Source organism: Lupinus angustifolius, chromosome LG01, assembly GCF_001865875.1.
Source record: "Lupinus angustifolius cultivar Tanjil chromosome LG01, LupAngTanjil_v1.0, whole genome shotgun sequence".
In the NCBI taxonomy this organism is placed as follows: domain Eukaryota; kingdom Viridiplantae; phylum Streptophyta; class Magnoliopsida; order Fabales; family Fabaceae; genus Lupinus; species Lupinus angustifolius.
Genome location: NC_032009.1, coordinates 35,008,315 through 35,022,484, shown reverse-complemented (window position 1 = coordinate 35,022,484; position 14,170 = coordinate 35,008,315). Strand labels below are relative to the sequence as shown.

The 14,170-nt window shown below is 30.5% G+C and overlaps 1 protein-coding gene across 2 annotated transcripts; it reads left to right on the top strand.

Annotated features, from left to right (window-relative positions):
* Window positions 4,222–9,906, top strand: LOC109362807. Of its 2 annotated transcripts, XM_019608843.1 has the most exons (5): window positions 4,222–4,321; window positions 4,500–4,676; window positions 5,538–7,175; window positions 9,567–9,640; window positions 9,689–9,906. In XM_019608843.1, the coding sequence occupies exons 1-4, from the start codon at window positions 4,307–4,309 to the stop codon at window positions 9,600–9,602; spliced, it is 1,866 nt and encodes a 621-aa protein (XP_019464388.1). In that variant the 5' UTR covers window positions 4,222–4,306; the 3' UTR covers window positions 9,603–9,640; window positions 9,689–9,906. The 2 variants fall into 2 exon arrangements, with proteins under 2 accessions (XP_019464388.1, XP_019464380.1); XM_019608835.1 differs by having other exon boundaries at window positions 9,567–9,906.

The following is a 14,170-nucleotide window of genomic DNA, read 5'->3' as shown; positions in this document are numbered from 1 at the left end:
AATAGAATATAAATGAAATTAAATATAAATATATTTCTCAAATTTATTATTTATAATTATGCAAATTTATATCCATAATGAGTATCGCTTAAAATTAGAAAATCATAAATAATTTAATCAAAATATAAATCAAATAAGTTAATTACCATATTCAAATGAAATTGCTTTAATATTTTGATCATTACATCCTAATGAAGAGAAATTCAATCCAAAAATACAATAAAAAATCAAATAACAAAATTAATTGTGGAAGAAAATTGTTTAGTTTTTTGATAACAGAGCAAATTACATTAAAAACAATCATGCCTAATAATTTCAGTTTCTAAAGTGTAATTATCAATTGATTAATTGTATATAATGTCATTTTTTAACTGATCGAAAATATTTATACTTTTCTGTATGTTTTTGACATAAAAATTGAATTATTTAATTATTTCTTTATCAATATAATTATAATATGCATTACGTTTCCATTGTTAAAGTAACAGTGTAATATTCTCAATTAATCACACACGTTATGGAATTCAATTAATCAAGATAAATTATAGGTTAAAGGTTCCAAATATAAACAAATTATGGGGAACGATGTCAAACATTAATGAGTAAATATCATTCAAATAATATTCCGCAAATTTATTAGTTATAACTATGCAAATTTATATTACATTTTTGTAACTGATCTATAAATTCAAACAAAATAGAATATAAATGGAATTAAATATTAATATGCCACAAATTTATTAGTTATAGAATAGAATATAAATTAAATTAAATTGTCTTTGCTGGTTATGGCTTATATAATGATCACATTTACTATGATTAATTAGATAAAATATACATGTTCGACAATTAAACATGTCAAAATATTTATGATGAGAATAAAAAAAATTAAAGATTATTCTTACTAATACAAGGTTGACACACTCTAAGGTTGAAAAATTAAATTCGAATGAAAAAAGGCAAACACATAATAAAATTAAAGAATTATTGTTCTACACTCAGATAATGATTGTAACATCTAATCGTTGTGTTCTAGGATGTGAGGTTCCTCTTCTACAAATGTTGAAACAAAGAATATGACAAATTCGTATTTTCTGCTTTAGAAAAATAACCACATAGGAAAAAATAATCAAATTCATTTGTTGTGCAAATGAGAATAAAATTGAAGATTTTAATAAGATAAGGACACAAAGACATAAAACTAACCTATAGAGATGCTCTAATGGAGAGTCAAAGTGCAAATGAAGAGATAAAATGATAAATGCGAGATAAGATGAAAAGATAAATAAATTCATGACAACAAACAAATAAATACAATATTGTAACTTGTAACTAAATGTGTATATATATATAAATGGGGATCGAGTATATAACATAGTTTTTAAGGTTTGGTCATTGTTAAGGACGAAATTCTTGTAAATCAGACACTAATGAAGATGATTATTGGAATAACAAATCTACAAAATAATGAAATCAATCATACCACATATACAAAATAAACAAATCAATGAAATATTAAATAACAAAAGCAAAGAAAAAAATAAGAATATATATACATAATAAACAAAAAATCAAATAAAAGATCTAGAAAATAAGAACATAACTAGAAATAAACAAATGAATGAAAAATCAATAAAAAAACATTTTAAACAACATATTTACAAAATAAGAACAAATCTACAATGATGAAGATTGAATAGCAGGATACAGAAGCCATAATATTAGGTTTAAATGAAATGAAGATTGACGAATGAAACATTGGATTGTAAACACATGAGAGAATAAGAGAGAAATATGAAATGAAAGGGGAGAAGAATATGGAGATATGAAATGATAATAGAGAGAGAAGTAATTCACATGTGAAAAGAGATTTGATCCCCTTTATTGTGAGATGTAATTTCTTCATAAAATAAAAAACAAATGAGCTCATTAATAATTAATATTAAAATGTACAATGTACAAAAAGAGAATATACAATGTTAAAAGGTACATATGATTAACATAGACATGTTTTAGAATGAAAGTTTTAATTGAGAAATTGACACATATAGGTAATTTCCACTATAATTTGGGGAACGGTTATTTCTACTAACTTTTAATTAGCCTTTCCTTTTTTTTCCCATTGGTTTCTTTTTCATTAATCCTCTGTAATTGCTTAACTTCTTTTTATTATTCTTGAATGGCATTAATGCTTTACATAGGTACTAGCCGAAGAAAGGTAACATTGATCATTAATCTTCTTTTGACATTGCATTTTTTTTTTGTTTCTCACTAATATAACTCTCTCAACGGACATTTTTTTCATCCATAAGACTCGAATCCTGGTTCTTGCTTAAGGGAAATCAAACATGTAACACTTGAACCAACACCAATTGAATATGATAAAGGAAAAGAACAACCCAAGTGTGTTTCTATGTGTTTGCTCATCCTTTCTTAACATATAGACATTCCTGTATCCAAGTAACAAAACATCATAAAAGTTGGAATTCAATATGCATTCTTTTCTTCATGATTCTTGTTTGCAGGTTGAACTATTAAGTTACTTGTGCATTAATTTGGGTTATGTTCGTTTTGATACATGTTCATAAATATGTAAATATAAATCAAAATCGAGAATACTAATATATAATATTAATTGTGTAAAATATATTCATTATGTAATGGTTAAAGATAGTATGACAATCATTTAACATGATCTAAAGTTTCTGAAGATAATCTATCATTAACCAAAAGAATATTTCATAATTAGATGTTGTAAATGTCACAAAAACATGCTATGAATATAAATTTACATAATAATTAGTTTTAGTAAATAGATATAGTATAGGATGGATAAATTAGTAAAGAAACCATTATTTATATTTATTAATTATTATGTACTATTTATTAATCATATTTAAGATGAAATTTCTAAAAACTCAAATAAAATTAACAAAAAATGTTATGTTGACTGAATAAGCTATAAGGAATGTAGTATATTTACAAAAACATTTATATAATTAAGAAAATCGAAATATACACCATCATTAACTTATTTTGCAAGCTCACTTGTTATATATTTTGAAAGGCTTCTATATCAGATAACATTAGTTATAATATTGAGTCTTTTTTCTTCTTTATCACGTATTAAGATTTTGAACTTTTAAAGAAATACATGATTGATCACGAAAGAAAACAAGTTGAGACAAATATAATGTAATATTTGCTAATGACTGAAATTAGGTCCAGACAAGTATAATCAAAAGACAAAATATTAACCAACGGACGTTGGTTCAAGTGGTACATGTTTGATCCCCTTGAGTAAGAACCCGGATTCGAGTCTTATGGATGAAATTATATAAATTACTTCGTTTTTTAGACTTATGTTGATTATTTCTTATTTGTATAAACATATTACATCAAGTACTTGGCAAGAGAGGTGGTTGTAATTACACTTATCTCTACTTGAGAGAGGTGAATGTAACGTTTTAAACATAAGATGAGTTAAATATAATTAATGTAAATCTTATGAGGTGTCCATATAATTTATTCAAAAAAATAACAATCAAATTAGATATTACTTTTGTTTAGGGATTGTGATATGGGATAACATTTAAGTACTAACTGCACAAATATTAAGCATGACAATTAAGTGATTATATATTGTGAGAGACTCACTTCCTAATATATACATTTGTTTATACACGATCGTATTCAATTCATTTGTATTACTTTTTGAAGAGTAAATAATAACTAAATATAAAAAGATAATACTCTTAGAGTGCATAAAACTTTTATATTATCATTTAATATTTTTTCCCTCTCTACACTATGAGTATAATGATGAAATAGAGAAAGATAAGGATAAAAGGACACACAATTTGATAAATCTTTCAACTACTTTAATCACATGATTATAACATGTGAAATTACAAATTTTAAAATTAAATTAATTCATCAAATTCAAAAATCAAATTTTTTTGTTGAGAAAAACTTGTATGAAAACACATATAACCTATCATATTTAGATATAAATACATTTTATAGTTTTTGATACTATCATTTAAGATTATACTGAATTAGAATTAAATTATTAATGTGTTGTAAGATCTTATTCATTGTTTAGTCTCCACACAAGTCTTTATTTATTTTTAATACAGTTTTTTCATAAATTAAATTTGTTTGGACTAATTTAATTTGAGAAGAATTTTTTTATAAGAAAACAAGTTAAAATAATTCCCTTTTCTTCTTTCCCCACTTCACTTGTTGTCTTGTTCTGAACCTAACTACTTTCATCAACATCCTTATTCTGATGCATTAGACATCAATGGACGATTCCGAGGTAAACCGTTAACCGTTCCTTTTCCCCCAACATGTTTTTTTCCCTCTTTTATATAATTGTTATTTTCTGTTTGAGCAAAATTGAATTTCTTTTCTGGGTTTATGAAAATTGTTGATTCTATGCTGAGTTTTTATTATGTTTTGGGTTTTGATTTGTTCTTATTTTGTGTTTTGATCAGAAATTGTTGGCTTTGAAGAAGGCTTATGCTGATATCATACTCAACACGGCCAAGGAGGCTGCGGCACGTGTCATGGCTTCTGAGAGAAAAGCCACGCGCTTTCATCAGGAGCTTCTTTCAACTAAAGATGAAGCGCTTCGGATGCTTCTCAGGCTCAAACAAATGCTTGATTCTAAGGTTTAATAACCATTCTCAAATGGGGTTGCTTATCATCTTTTTCTTTTAAAGAAAGTTTATTGCTTTTGTATTTTTGGATTTTGGTTCTATCTTGTATTTTGTGATGTGGATTGTTGGGTTTCGTGTGTGTTATCGATTGTTTAAAAAATCTCAAGCCTTTCGTTTCACTCGTTAGAATTCGAATCAAGTTTGAGTGGTAGTATACACCCTTGAAATGGATGGGGATATGAAAAAAATGGTTTGGTTGAATTCAGCCAATGGAGATGGATTATTTTCTTTGTCGACTTCTGGAATACCTTGCGTTCACTTAAAATGTGGGTTGCCTTGGTAAGGGTTAACGGTTGAATGCCCGTTTTTTCGAGTTGTGAAAATACCTTGCATATACTTAAAATGTTCATTTTGTTTAGTTTAACTTGTCCTTCCAAATCCATTAATTTAATATCATAATTGTTAGGCATCTCAGGTATCCATTGTTTAAGAGTTCTTCGGAATCATTTTAGTATTTTACTGTTATCGTCTCTTGATTTTGCCATCCCATGGAAGGGTTCGTGGACATTTCGATTTGTATCATTCTGAAATGCAGCATTGTGTTTAACAGAATTGGTGCTGGATGCTTTTCATGTCGTATATTTTTAACACTAGACTTGTTCCTAATTAGCGGAATCATATACAAAAGACACTGAGCTCTTAGTACCGTTATAGGCTTATTTATAGCCCATGCTGACCATAACTATAATTTAGTATTGAGCCTAGCAACTTATTCAGCCGAACCCAAGCAGTAGAGTCCTTCAAGTTAAATCATTTCTAAGTTCATCTCATGTTTCCGGTTTGTCTGACTTATGGTCTATGGCTATGTTTCAGGTTAAGGAAGCAGAGCTGACATCATTAAGTCAGCAAAAGAAGATTGATGTTCTTGAAGCACAGCTCCAGGAAGCTGAGGACATAGTTAGTAACCTAAGGGCAGAGTTGAGAGAAGCCGAGAGTAAGCTGGAGAATTTGACAAACCACCAGATGTATCCCCCAGTTGAACAAAACGTAGAGGGTAAAATTGAAACTCAGGAAAGTTGTTTGCAGGATAACAGAGTTGGTCCTTGCGATGGATCTGTACATCCTGTACCTGATTCACACGCTGAATCAGTCTCAATTTCTGACACTAGGAATCCGACTGTGAATGGAACAAATGATAGCAGCAAGTTCGGTGTGTCACATGATCATACAAACAACTGCTACATTCATAACCTAGAATTTCCATCCGTAGTCATTAGGAACAAAGAGCCTGAGCTATACAGAAACGGATGCACTCAGAGAATACGTGCATCTGAAAGGAGTCTTTTTGATGGAAATATGTCTGTTTCAGGAAATTTAGATAATGCACATGATGAAACTTCAGTAAGAGTACATGAAGAGGGTAAAGCAATGCCTGTAACAACTAATGCCGTAACTGACTCTATTCGTGAAAAGGAGAAACCAGATGAACTTAAAGTGGTGAAAGCAGATGCTGATCCCGTCAAAGTCCCCTCTCGTAAAAGAAGGAGAAATCTTATAAAGGTTCTTAGATCTAGATTACGTGCTAAGAGGGATAGGAAAAGAAATAAAGCATCAAATCTCGCTGATGCCAAAGTTTCTCCATGTGTATGGGATAACAATTACTCCTCAAGGGTAAATTCTTCTATAGAATGTGAAAATGAAGCTCAGAAGAATCTAGTAAGAGTACGTGAAGAAGATAAAACAACGACTGTAACAACTAATGCCAAAGTTGATACTATTTTTGGAAAGGAGAAAGTAGATAAACTAGATATGGTGAAAACAGATGCTGACCCTGTCAAAGCCTCTGTGCTTAAGAAAAGGAGACTCACGATGAGAGTACATCCGGGCCAGGTTAATAAAACAAATGAAGCATCATATCTTTCTGATGCCAAATGTTCAACATGTGTATTGGATAATAATGATCTGTTAAGGGTGGATTCTTCTCTAGTATGTGAAAAGGAAGCTCTGAAGGATGTAATGTCTCCTTTGGCTGAAGTACCCGTAGACAAAACTGACACAACTGTGAAATCAGAATCTCGTGATTGTATTGGAAAAGAAGGATTACTTCTTAATGCTTGCAGTGCTCGGAGCAAAATTAAAGATGATAAGGAGTTGTTGGGTAAGTCAGATTTGACTAGACAAGAGAGTTTGTCAACTGAAGGTTTGGAGGTCTCATCTTCTAGAGCTGATGTTAAGCCACCTAATGGGTCACCAGAAAAACCGGATCCAAAAGCATCTGATTTCGATGAGAAGGTTTCTTGTCAACCTGCAAACAATAAGTTTCTTAAATACACATTCCAGAGAAAGCGTAAGAAGGAGCCCGTTACCAGCGCTGATGCGGATTGCTCTCTAGAAAATGACAGTTTAAAGAAGTCTGCAGAGAAGCAAAATGGTCGTGTGGAGCCTCAGAAGTCTTGTCCTATGACTGAATCATCTCGGGAAAGCCGGCGACTCGCACAGGTCGCTCGCCAGGTTGGTGATATCTATGCAAATGATTGTTTTTCTCTTTCATTATTGGGTGTACCTTTTTCTATAAATGTTTATTTTGTGAGCCTTAGGAATTTTTTGAGATTTGCTAAGATTTGTTTTTACATAAATCCCAGAAAGAACCACATGACTTTTGCTGCATATAACAAGCTACCATTTATGTAGGACTAGTATTCATTAATCCTGATTCCTGTCAAAAGTACAAGAGAAGCAAGTTGGGGATCAGCTTGTGTTTGTGATATTTTTATAGATGAAGAAAACAAAGTATAAACGAATGATAATCACCGTAGCTTCCGTAGTTGATAATTGAAGTGAAATCTCTTCGCCCAAAGAGTTGACATTTAGTAGCTCCAGCCTATGAAGCACGGATACTGATACGTGTGTCGGGTACGATACGTATCCGATACGTCGATACACATTTTTTCCAAAATACAGGATACGATATGTTCAGGGATACGCGTATAAAATAATAAAAACACATAAAATATGATAAAATTATAAGTGTAAATCAAAATATCAAATGAAAATTTAAAATCATTGCCCTCCATAACAAATCTATCTTATACTATTTTAATGAAAACGAATCTATTCTAAAATCATTGCCCTCCATAACAAATATATCTTATCATATTTTAATGAAAACGAATCTATCTTATCTTGTTTTATTAGAAACAAATCTATTTTATCCTATTTTATTGGAAACGAATCTATCTTATCCTGTTTTCATTGGAAACGAATCTATATATCCTATATTTTACTGAAAACGAATCCATATATCCTATATTTTATTGAAAACGAATCGGATACGTATCTTAATATTTATTTATTTATTTATTTTTTTTAATTTTTGGATACTCTATGGATATGTATCCTTCGCGAATCCGAGCGTATCCGTGTCGGATACGTGTCGGACACCGACACGTGAGAGTGTTTGACGAATCCATGCTTCAGAGGCTCCAACTGCCTGCTGTCTTGGTGCTTTTATGTGGAACACGATAACCTTGTATTTCCCCTAGTCTTACAAATAAATTCCGCAGATGTCGAAACCCTCGCATGCACTTAAGCTGGATATGATGGGCTATAACTGTCTTTGAATGGATTTTGTTCTTTTTCTATTCTACTTGGTTTAACTGATTGATTGTATAATATATAACTGTGGAAAAGTGCATGGTGGCTTTCTTATTGATGTGTTTTACATAAGGCAAATCGAAAGTATTAAATTCCATCAAGAGTTTAATAGTGACTAGAGTAACCAATGTAATGGAGTTATTTTTCTCTCACTAGACGGCTCTCAGGAAAACTTCCTATTGTTGTACGACTACACTAAGGATCAATATTGAGCCCCTATTTAGTTACATTGGTCTTGGATGTGCTCACTGAGCATATCCATTATCCAAGCGGTGCCAAATGCTCGCTTTTTGCGGATGATATTGTCTTAGTGGGAGACTCGACAGAGAAATTAAATGGGAAGCTAGAAATCTGGAGATAAGCTTTAGAAGTACTTGTATTTCGTATAAGTCGAAGGAAGAAAGAGTATATGTGGTGTAAGTTCAACAAGAGGTAGACAAATCCTATTGTAAATGTAAAGATTGAGGATGATATCATACCACAAGTCACTAGATTTAGGTATTTTGGATCAGTCATACAAGACAATGGGAAATTGATAGAGATGTGAGCCATAAGATTCAAGCGGGTTGATTGAAATTGTGGAGTGTTTTAGGTGTCATATGTGATAAATAGATACAACTGAAGCGTAAGAGAAAGTTTTACCGCACAAGTGGCACAACTATAAGACCTACATTATGAGACTGAATGTTGGGTGATAAAATGTTAACAAAAGAATAAACTCTATGTAACAGAGATGAAAATGTTGCGTTGGATGAGTGATCATAGTAGACAATATAGGATTATAAATGAATGCATTAAGGAGAAAGTTGGAGTAGCTCCTATTGTAGAAAAAAATGGTAGAATCGCGCCTTAGGTATTTAGACATGTGTGGAGGCAACTGGCAGAAGCCCTCGTAAAGAGAGCAAATCAAATGAAGGCTAGTCCAATTTCTAGAGGGAGAGGAAGACCAAGAAAAACAATTGGCGAAATGATTAAGAAAGACTTAGATATAAATGATTTGTCGATGAATATGATTTATGATTGAACATTATGATATCGTTTGATCCATATATCTGACCTCATCTAGTGGAATAAAACATTGATTGTTATTGTAGTATTATGACACGTGCAGGGATATTGACATTGATTTATACAGACACGTGCCATGTCAATATCCCTGCACGTGTCATATTTCTTAAATTTTCCATGTAGTACTAGAAAGATGATTGTGGTTAAGAACCTAACATATTTCTTAAATTTCATTTGCAGCTCATATCTTTGTCTGAGAAGAAATGGTGGCAGTAGATCCTATTGCTGTGTTTGGATGGAAAAGACTATTCAAAGTGCACTCCAATGTGATATTCTTGCTTTGAAGTGGTGAATTTTTAAAGATGCTTTAATCTGGTAGAGTTGTGGAATGTGTTAATATTATGTGATATTATTATTTTATCTACTTTTCTATCATCCTTAGCAATTTCTAGTATGATATATTACTATAAAACATAGATTAAATTTGCTGTTGCTGCCCTTTTCTTGTGGTGGATCATAATGTTTAACATATAAATTTTGCTGATTATATATTTATAGTCCTGCAAATGATGCTTAGTTTTTCTACATATGGTTCCTTTCACATTTCTTCTTTATTTCTTTGCTATTTTGCTTTAGCCTATTGTGCAATCTAGCTGTGTTTTTTTGGATGGAGTTAATATGGTTTAGATTCGATAAGATTTTTATATATTGTTAACTCATCATTTATCATTTATTTTTAATTATTATTGTCTCTTCAGAATAAATAATATAAATGAATAGTAAACAATGTGATGTAATGTGTATATGTTTTTGCATAAATATTACAATTTTGTAAATAAAGGATTTGAAGTTCATCAATTAAATTGTGAGAAAACTATGTATAAGGACATGATTTAATTATTCGCAAATTTGAACCATGTGAGTTATAGTTAATTCTTTCACAATTAGATTATGTTTAGTTTTTTTGTACAAAAACCTTAAAGAAAATAAAACAGAAAGCTATTCGCAAATTTTTTCATTATTTTTTCTTCATATTATATTTTACCTAAAAAACATGCGATTTTTTTTATAATTTGATTTTGTAAGCATGTTTTAATGTGCTGCGTAAGTTGGAAAATTATTCCATAAAATTATAAAAATACAATTATTGGGTATTTTAAAAATATTTAAAATATTGAATACTTTTATTTTAATTCAAGGTTATAAGAAGAAATGTATGATGTATTCATTAAAGAAAAATACACCAAGTACATTGTCAAACCAAAACAACCTCACTGAATTTTCTTTAAGGAAATTTACTAATCATAAATATTAAAAGAAAAATGTTATCTATTTTTATATTTAATGTTTATAAATCTTATTTTGTAAAACACACTACGTCATCTAGTCTCCACTGTAATTTGTAAGCAAAAAATTACTAATATTTTTATCTAAAATATAAATAAATTTAACTACATTTATATCATGTTGAACAATAATTATAATCATTTGTATGTATTTCATTAAATTAAATCAACTAATTATTTTTACTAGTTAAATTTATTTATAACATGGAGCACTACTTTTTTTTTTTTCTGTAAATACAAAGGTGATGACCCGTGGTGTAAGATCATGTTGAACTTCCAGAATAATCTAAAGGTCAAGAGTTCGATTCATATAAGCAACAATTGTTATGAGAGACAATCACTCACTTTAAAATAGATTAACTTTTTATTTAAAAAGGATAAAAACATACCATTAATAGTACCAAAAAATCGAGAAGAGTAATTAACGTTGTATTTAATAAAATAATAATAAATCAGTCTAGGAAAAGTAACATGTTAGGGTTACTTAACATGTTTTTTTTTTCACATAACTATTTGTAAAAAAATTGTAAGAGAATAAGTTTACGAATCTAGATTTATAATATTTAAATTGAAGCAAGAGGTGGGGAAAAAGGATCTGCAATTGAAATTAGGGTTTTAGAGAAAGAGATTATTCGATATGGGGATAGCGAGTAAGGTTGGGGATTATGCGTTTAAGGCATTCACAGCGACGCTCGGCGCCGCCACCATTTACCTAACCGCCACTTTCTCCGTCAACGTTTACACCGGCCTGGCTTGGCACAACGCTCAATCTGTCTCTACTCTCTCTCTCTCTCTTCATTCTTTCATTATTTCCATTTATATTCTTATTATTTATTATCTTCATAATCAATTTAGGGTTCGATATCTTCTTTGTTTCTGCAGTTCTAATATTACTTCTTCTTATTTGTTCCTTTTTTGTTGACTCTTCAATTTTTAATAGACTATATCGATACAATTGTGTTATCACTGCCAAAGTGTTGGTCTAGTGATATAAGCTTCATCTAGATCCACGGAAAGACCAAAAAGTGAAGGGTTCCATCCTAGGAGCATCAGTTCATGCATCCTGAAAGAGATTAGTTAATTACCCACTAGATGGGTGAGGGGAGGCTACACATCTGCTGTCCCACACTTTGTGTCACTCCATGTGCCATGAGTTTGGTCAGAAAAAATATATTTAAGTTAAAATTTAATTAGGTATTTTTCTGACCAATCACTGTCACATGGAGTGGCACACAAAGTGTGAGACAAACACATGTGCTCCCGTGAGGGGATACCCTTGGTAGCACCAAATGAAAAATATCGAATCCTCGAAATGGAGTTGTGTAATTATTGTTTTAGTTTAAATCTTGATTCTATGTCAAGTCTGCCATAGTTTATTTGCTCTGGATGTGTTCTTTTAAAAATACTTGCAATGGTCACAGTATATGTTTGACGTGATTCGCAACATTCTTGAGTGGCTTATAAGTCCGCCAATTACCTTTTTTCTTCAAATATAAGTTAGTAATCTTGTTTGGCTAGAGAGCTTTTTTTATATAAAAAAAAAGCCCTTAATTTGATGAGCCAAATGAAACATGTATCACTTATGATTGACAAGTTATGGCTTTTAAGCCTCTTTTACATCATTTTACCCTCTTGAGCTTGTTGATCACAGCTTATTTTACCTTAGACTTCTAATTTAATCAGCTAGTTTGTTAGCCATAAGGTTTTAGCTCATGATTTTCATACTTCAAGTAGTGTTTTAGCTTTTAGCTCATGATTTTCAGGCTTCAATTAGTGTTAGCTTTTTTAGCTCATGATTTTTCAGGCTTCAATTAGTGTTTTAGCTTTCAGCTAGCTTTTCATCCGGTTGTCCCAAACACACCCTTAAAGTCTGTGGTGAATTAATATATTGGGTTTAGTTAGGAACTTAGGATGATGCCATTTAACTATCAAATTTCCTTCAACTGAGATCTCTTCACTTATTAATGTTTGGTCTTTTTCTTTGTTTTGTGTGCAGAAACTTGACAAGCAAGAAGCTGATGAGCAAGCTCCTTGATCAACCTGTTAAATTTCAAATCCTATTGTGTAGAAATATAATGTGAGCTACTTTCTTCAAATCTTCAACTTCATTGGCCAATAATTAAATGATTCATCGTGAGTCTTAATAACTTGCTCAACATCAAAAGGTAGATGAACATCTTTTATAGATTACTATTTATTTACTTGTTATTTCACTTATATATGCCTGAAAACATTAAGGCATCTGCTTTTGGATGTAGACACTTATATTACCCAATATTTGTTTGAGAAAATAAACACGGTCTCTTTTGACAAGCTCTCCTGTGAATTTGTTGTTTTAGTTTTTTTCTCTCTTTCCAAAACCTTTACCTAGGAGTTTAATTTAATGAACCTTTATTATAAACAAGTTTTACATTGTTATACAACAATATGTTGAGAATAAGCGAACAATTAAATAGTACAGAGACAAGAGAATAACACAAGAGATTTGGTAACGAGGTTCGGCCAATTGTGCCTACGTCCCCGGGAGTGTTGAGAGCGGCTACCACTATATATTATTAGAGAATTAGGATTACTGTTTCAATATTCTTCTCTTTGTTATGTTTACATAACATAAAATATATAGTCCTCCACCCCAACCATTTTACATCAGCCTAAACTCATAATTTGTATTGTTGTTATCTAGATATATGAGTTCCTATAAAGTCGTGAATGAAAGTTACGAGTACCCAGAAAATACACTACATCTATAATTTTTATAAAAGTTACACAATTTTCATAATTTGACAGTCGACCCACACCAACTGAGTAAATTTTCCAAATATTTATGTAATGTCATAGGCTGAAATTCGAATCCTAAAGTAACCTTATGGGATCCTATGTCCCAAAAAAGTTGCAGTGTACATGTTCATATTAAAATAGTATTCCACAAAATAATATAAAATATTGATTTACTTTTTTATAACTTTTTCCAATTAATGATGCATTTTTATTAGTTTGAGATACCATTGTGGATACACGAATATCTCCATCCATAACCTCATGAGAGAAGTTTAGAAAGCTGAGAAACATTTTTACCACCATCAAAAAAAATAAAAGATGACTATCTTATTCCATAATTCCGTTGATTGTTTGACATGCATTATTTCATTTTTCTTTAGAATTTTCATATTAAAATATAGTATAAAAGAAAAAAAATATAACATATGTCAATCAATAGAGTTAAAGATATAAGTTATCTCTTGGTATGAGAAATATGAGAATCTATTGTCCTCAGCCTTGTCTCTAATCATGTCTCTAACCCATTACAATGAAACAAAATTGATAATATTATAAATATTTAATTTTTTTTAAGTGACGTGACATAATATGATTTGTTTGAGAAATGGTTTGGGACAGTAGATCCTTATCCATATGAGGAGTTACTTTATTTTATACTATTAGATAACTTATCTCTTAACTTTATTGATTGTGTCTTAATCCATTTTTCTTTAGAGGTTT

Coding starts and splice junctions, on each gene's coding strand:
- LOC109362807 (XM_019608843.1), top strand. Junction 4,677..5,537: donor AACAAATGCTTGATTCTAAG/GTTTAATAACCA, acceptor GCTATGTTTCAG/GTTAAGGAAGCAGAGCTGAC. Junction 7,176..9,566: donor TCGCACAGGTCGCTCGCCAG/GTTGGTGATATC, acceptor TTTCATTTGCAG/CTCATATCTTTGTCTGAGAA.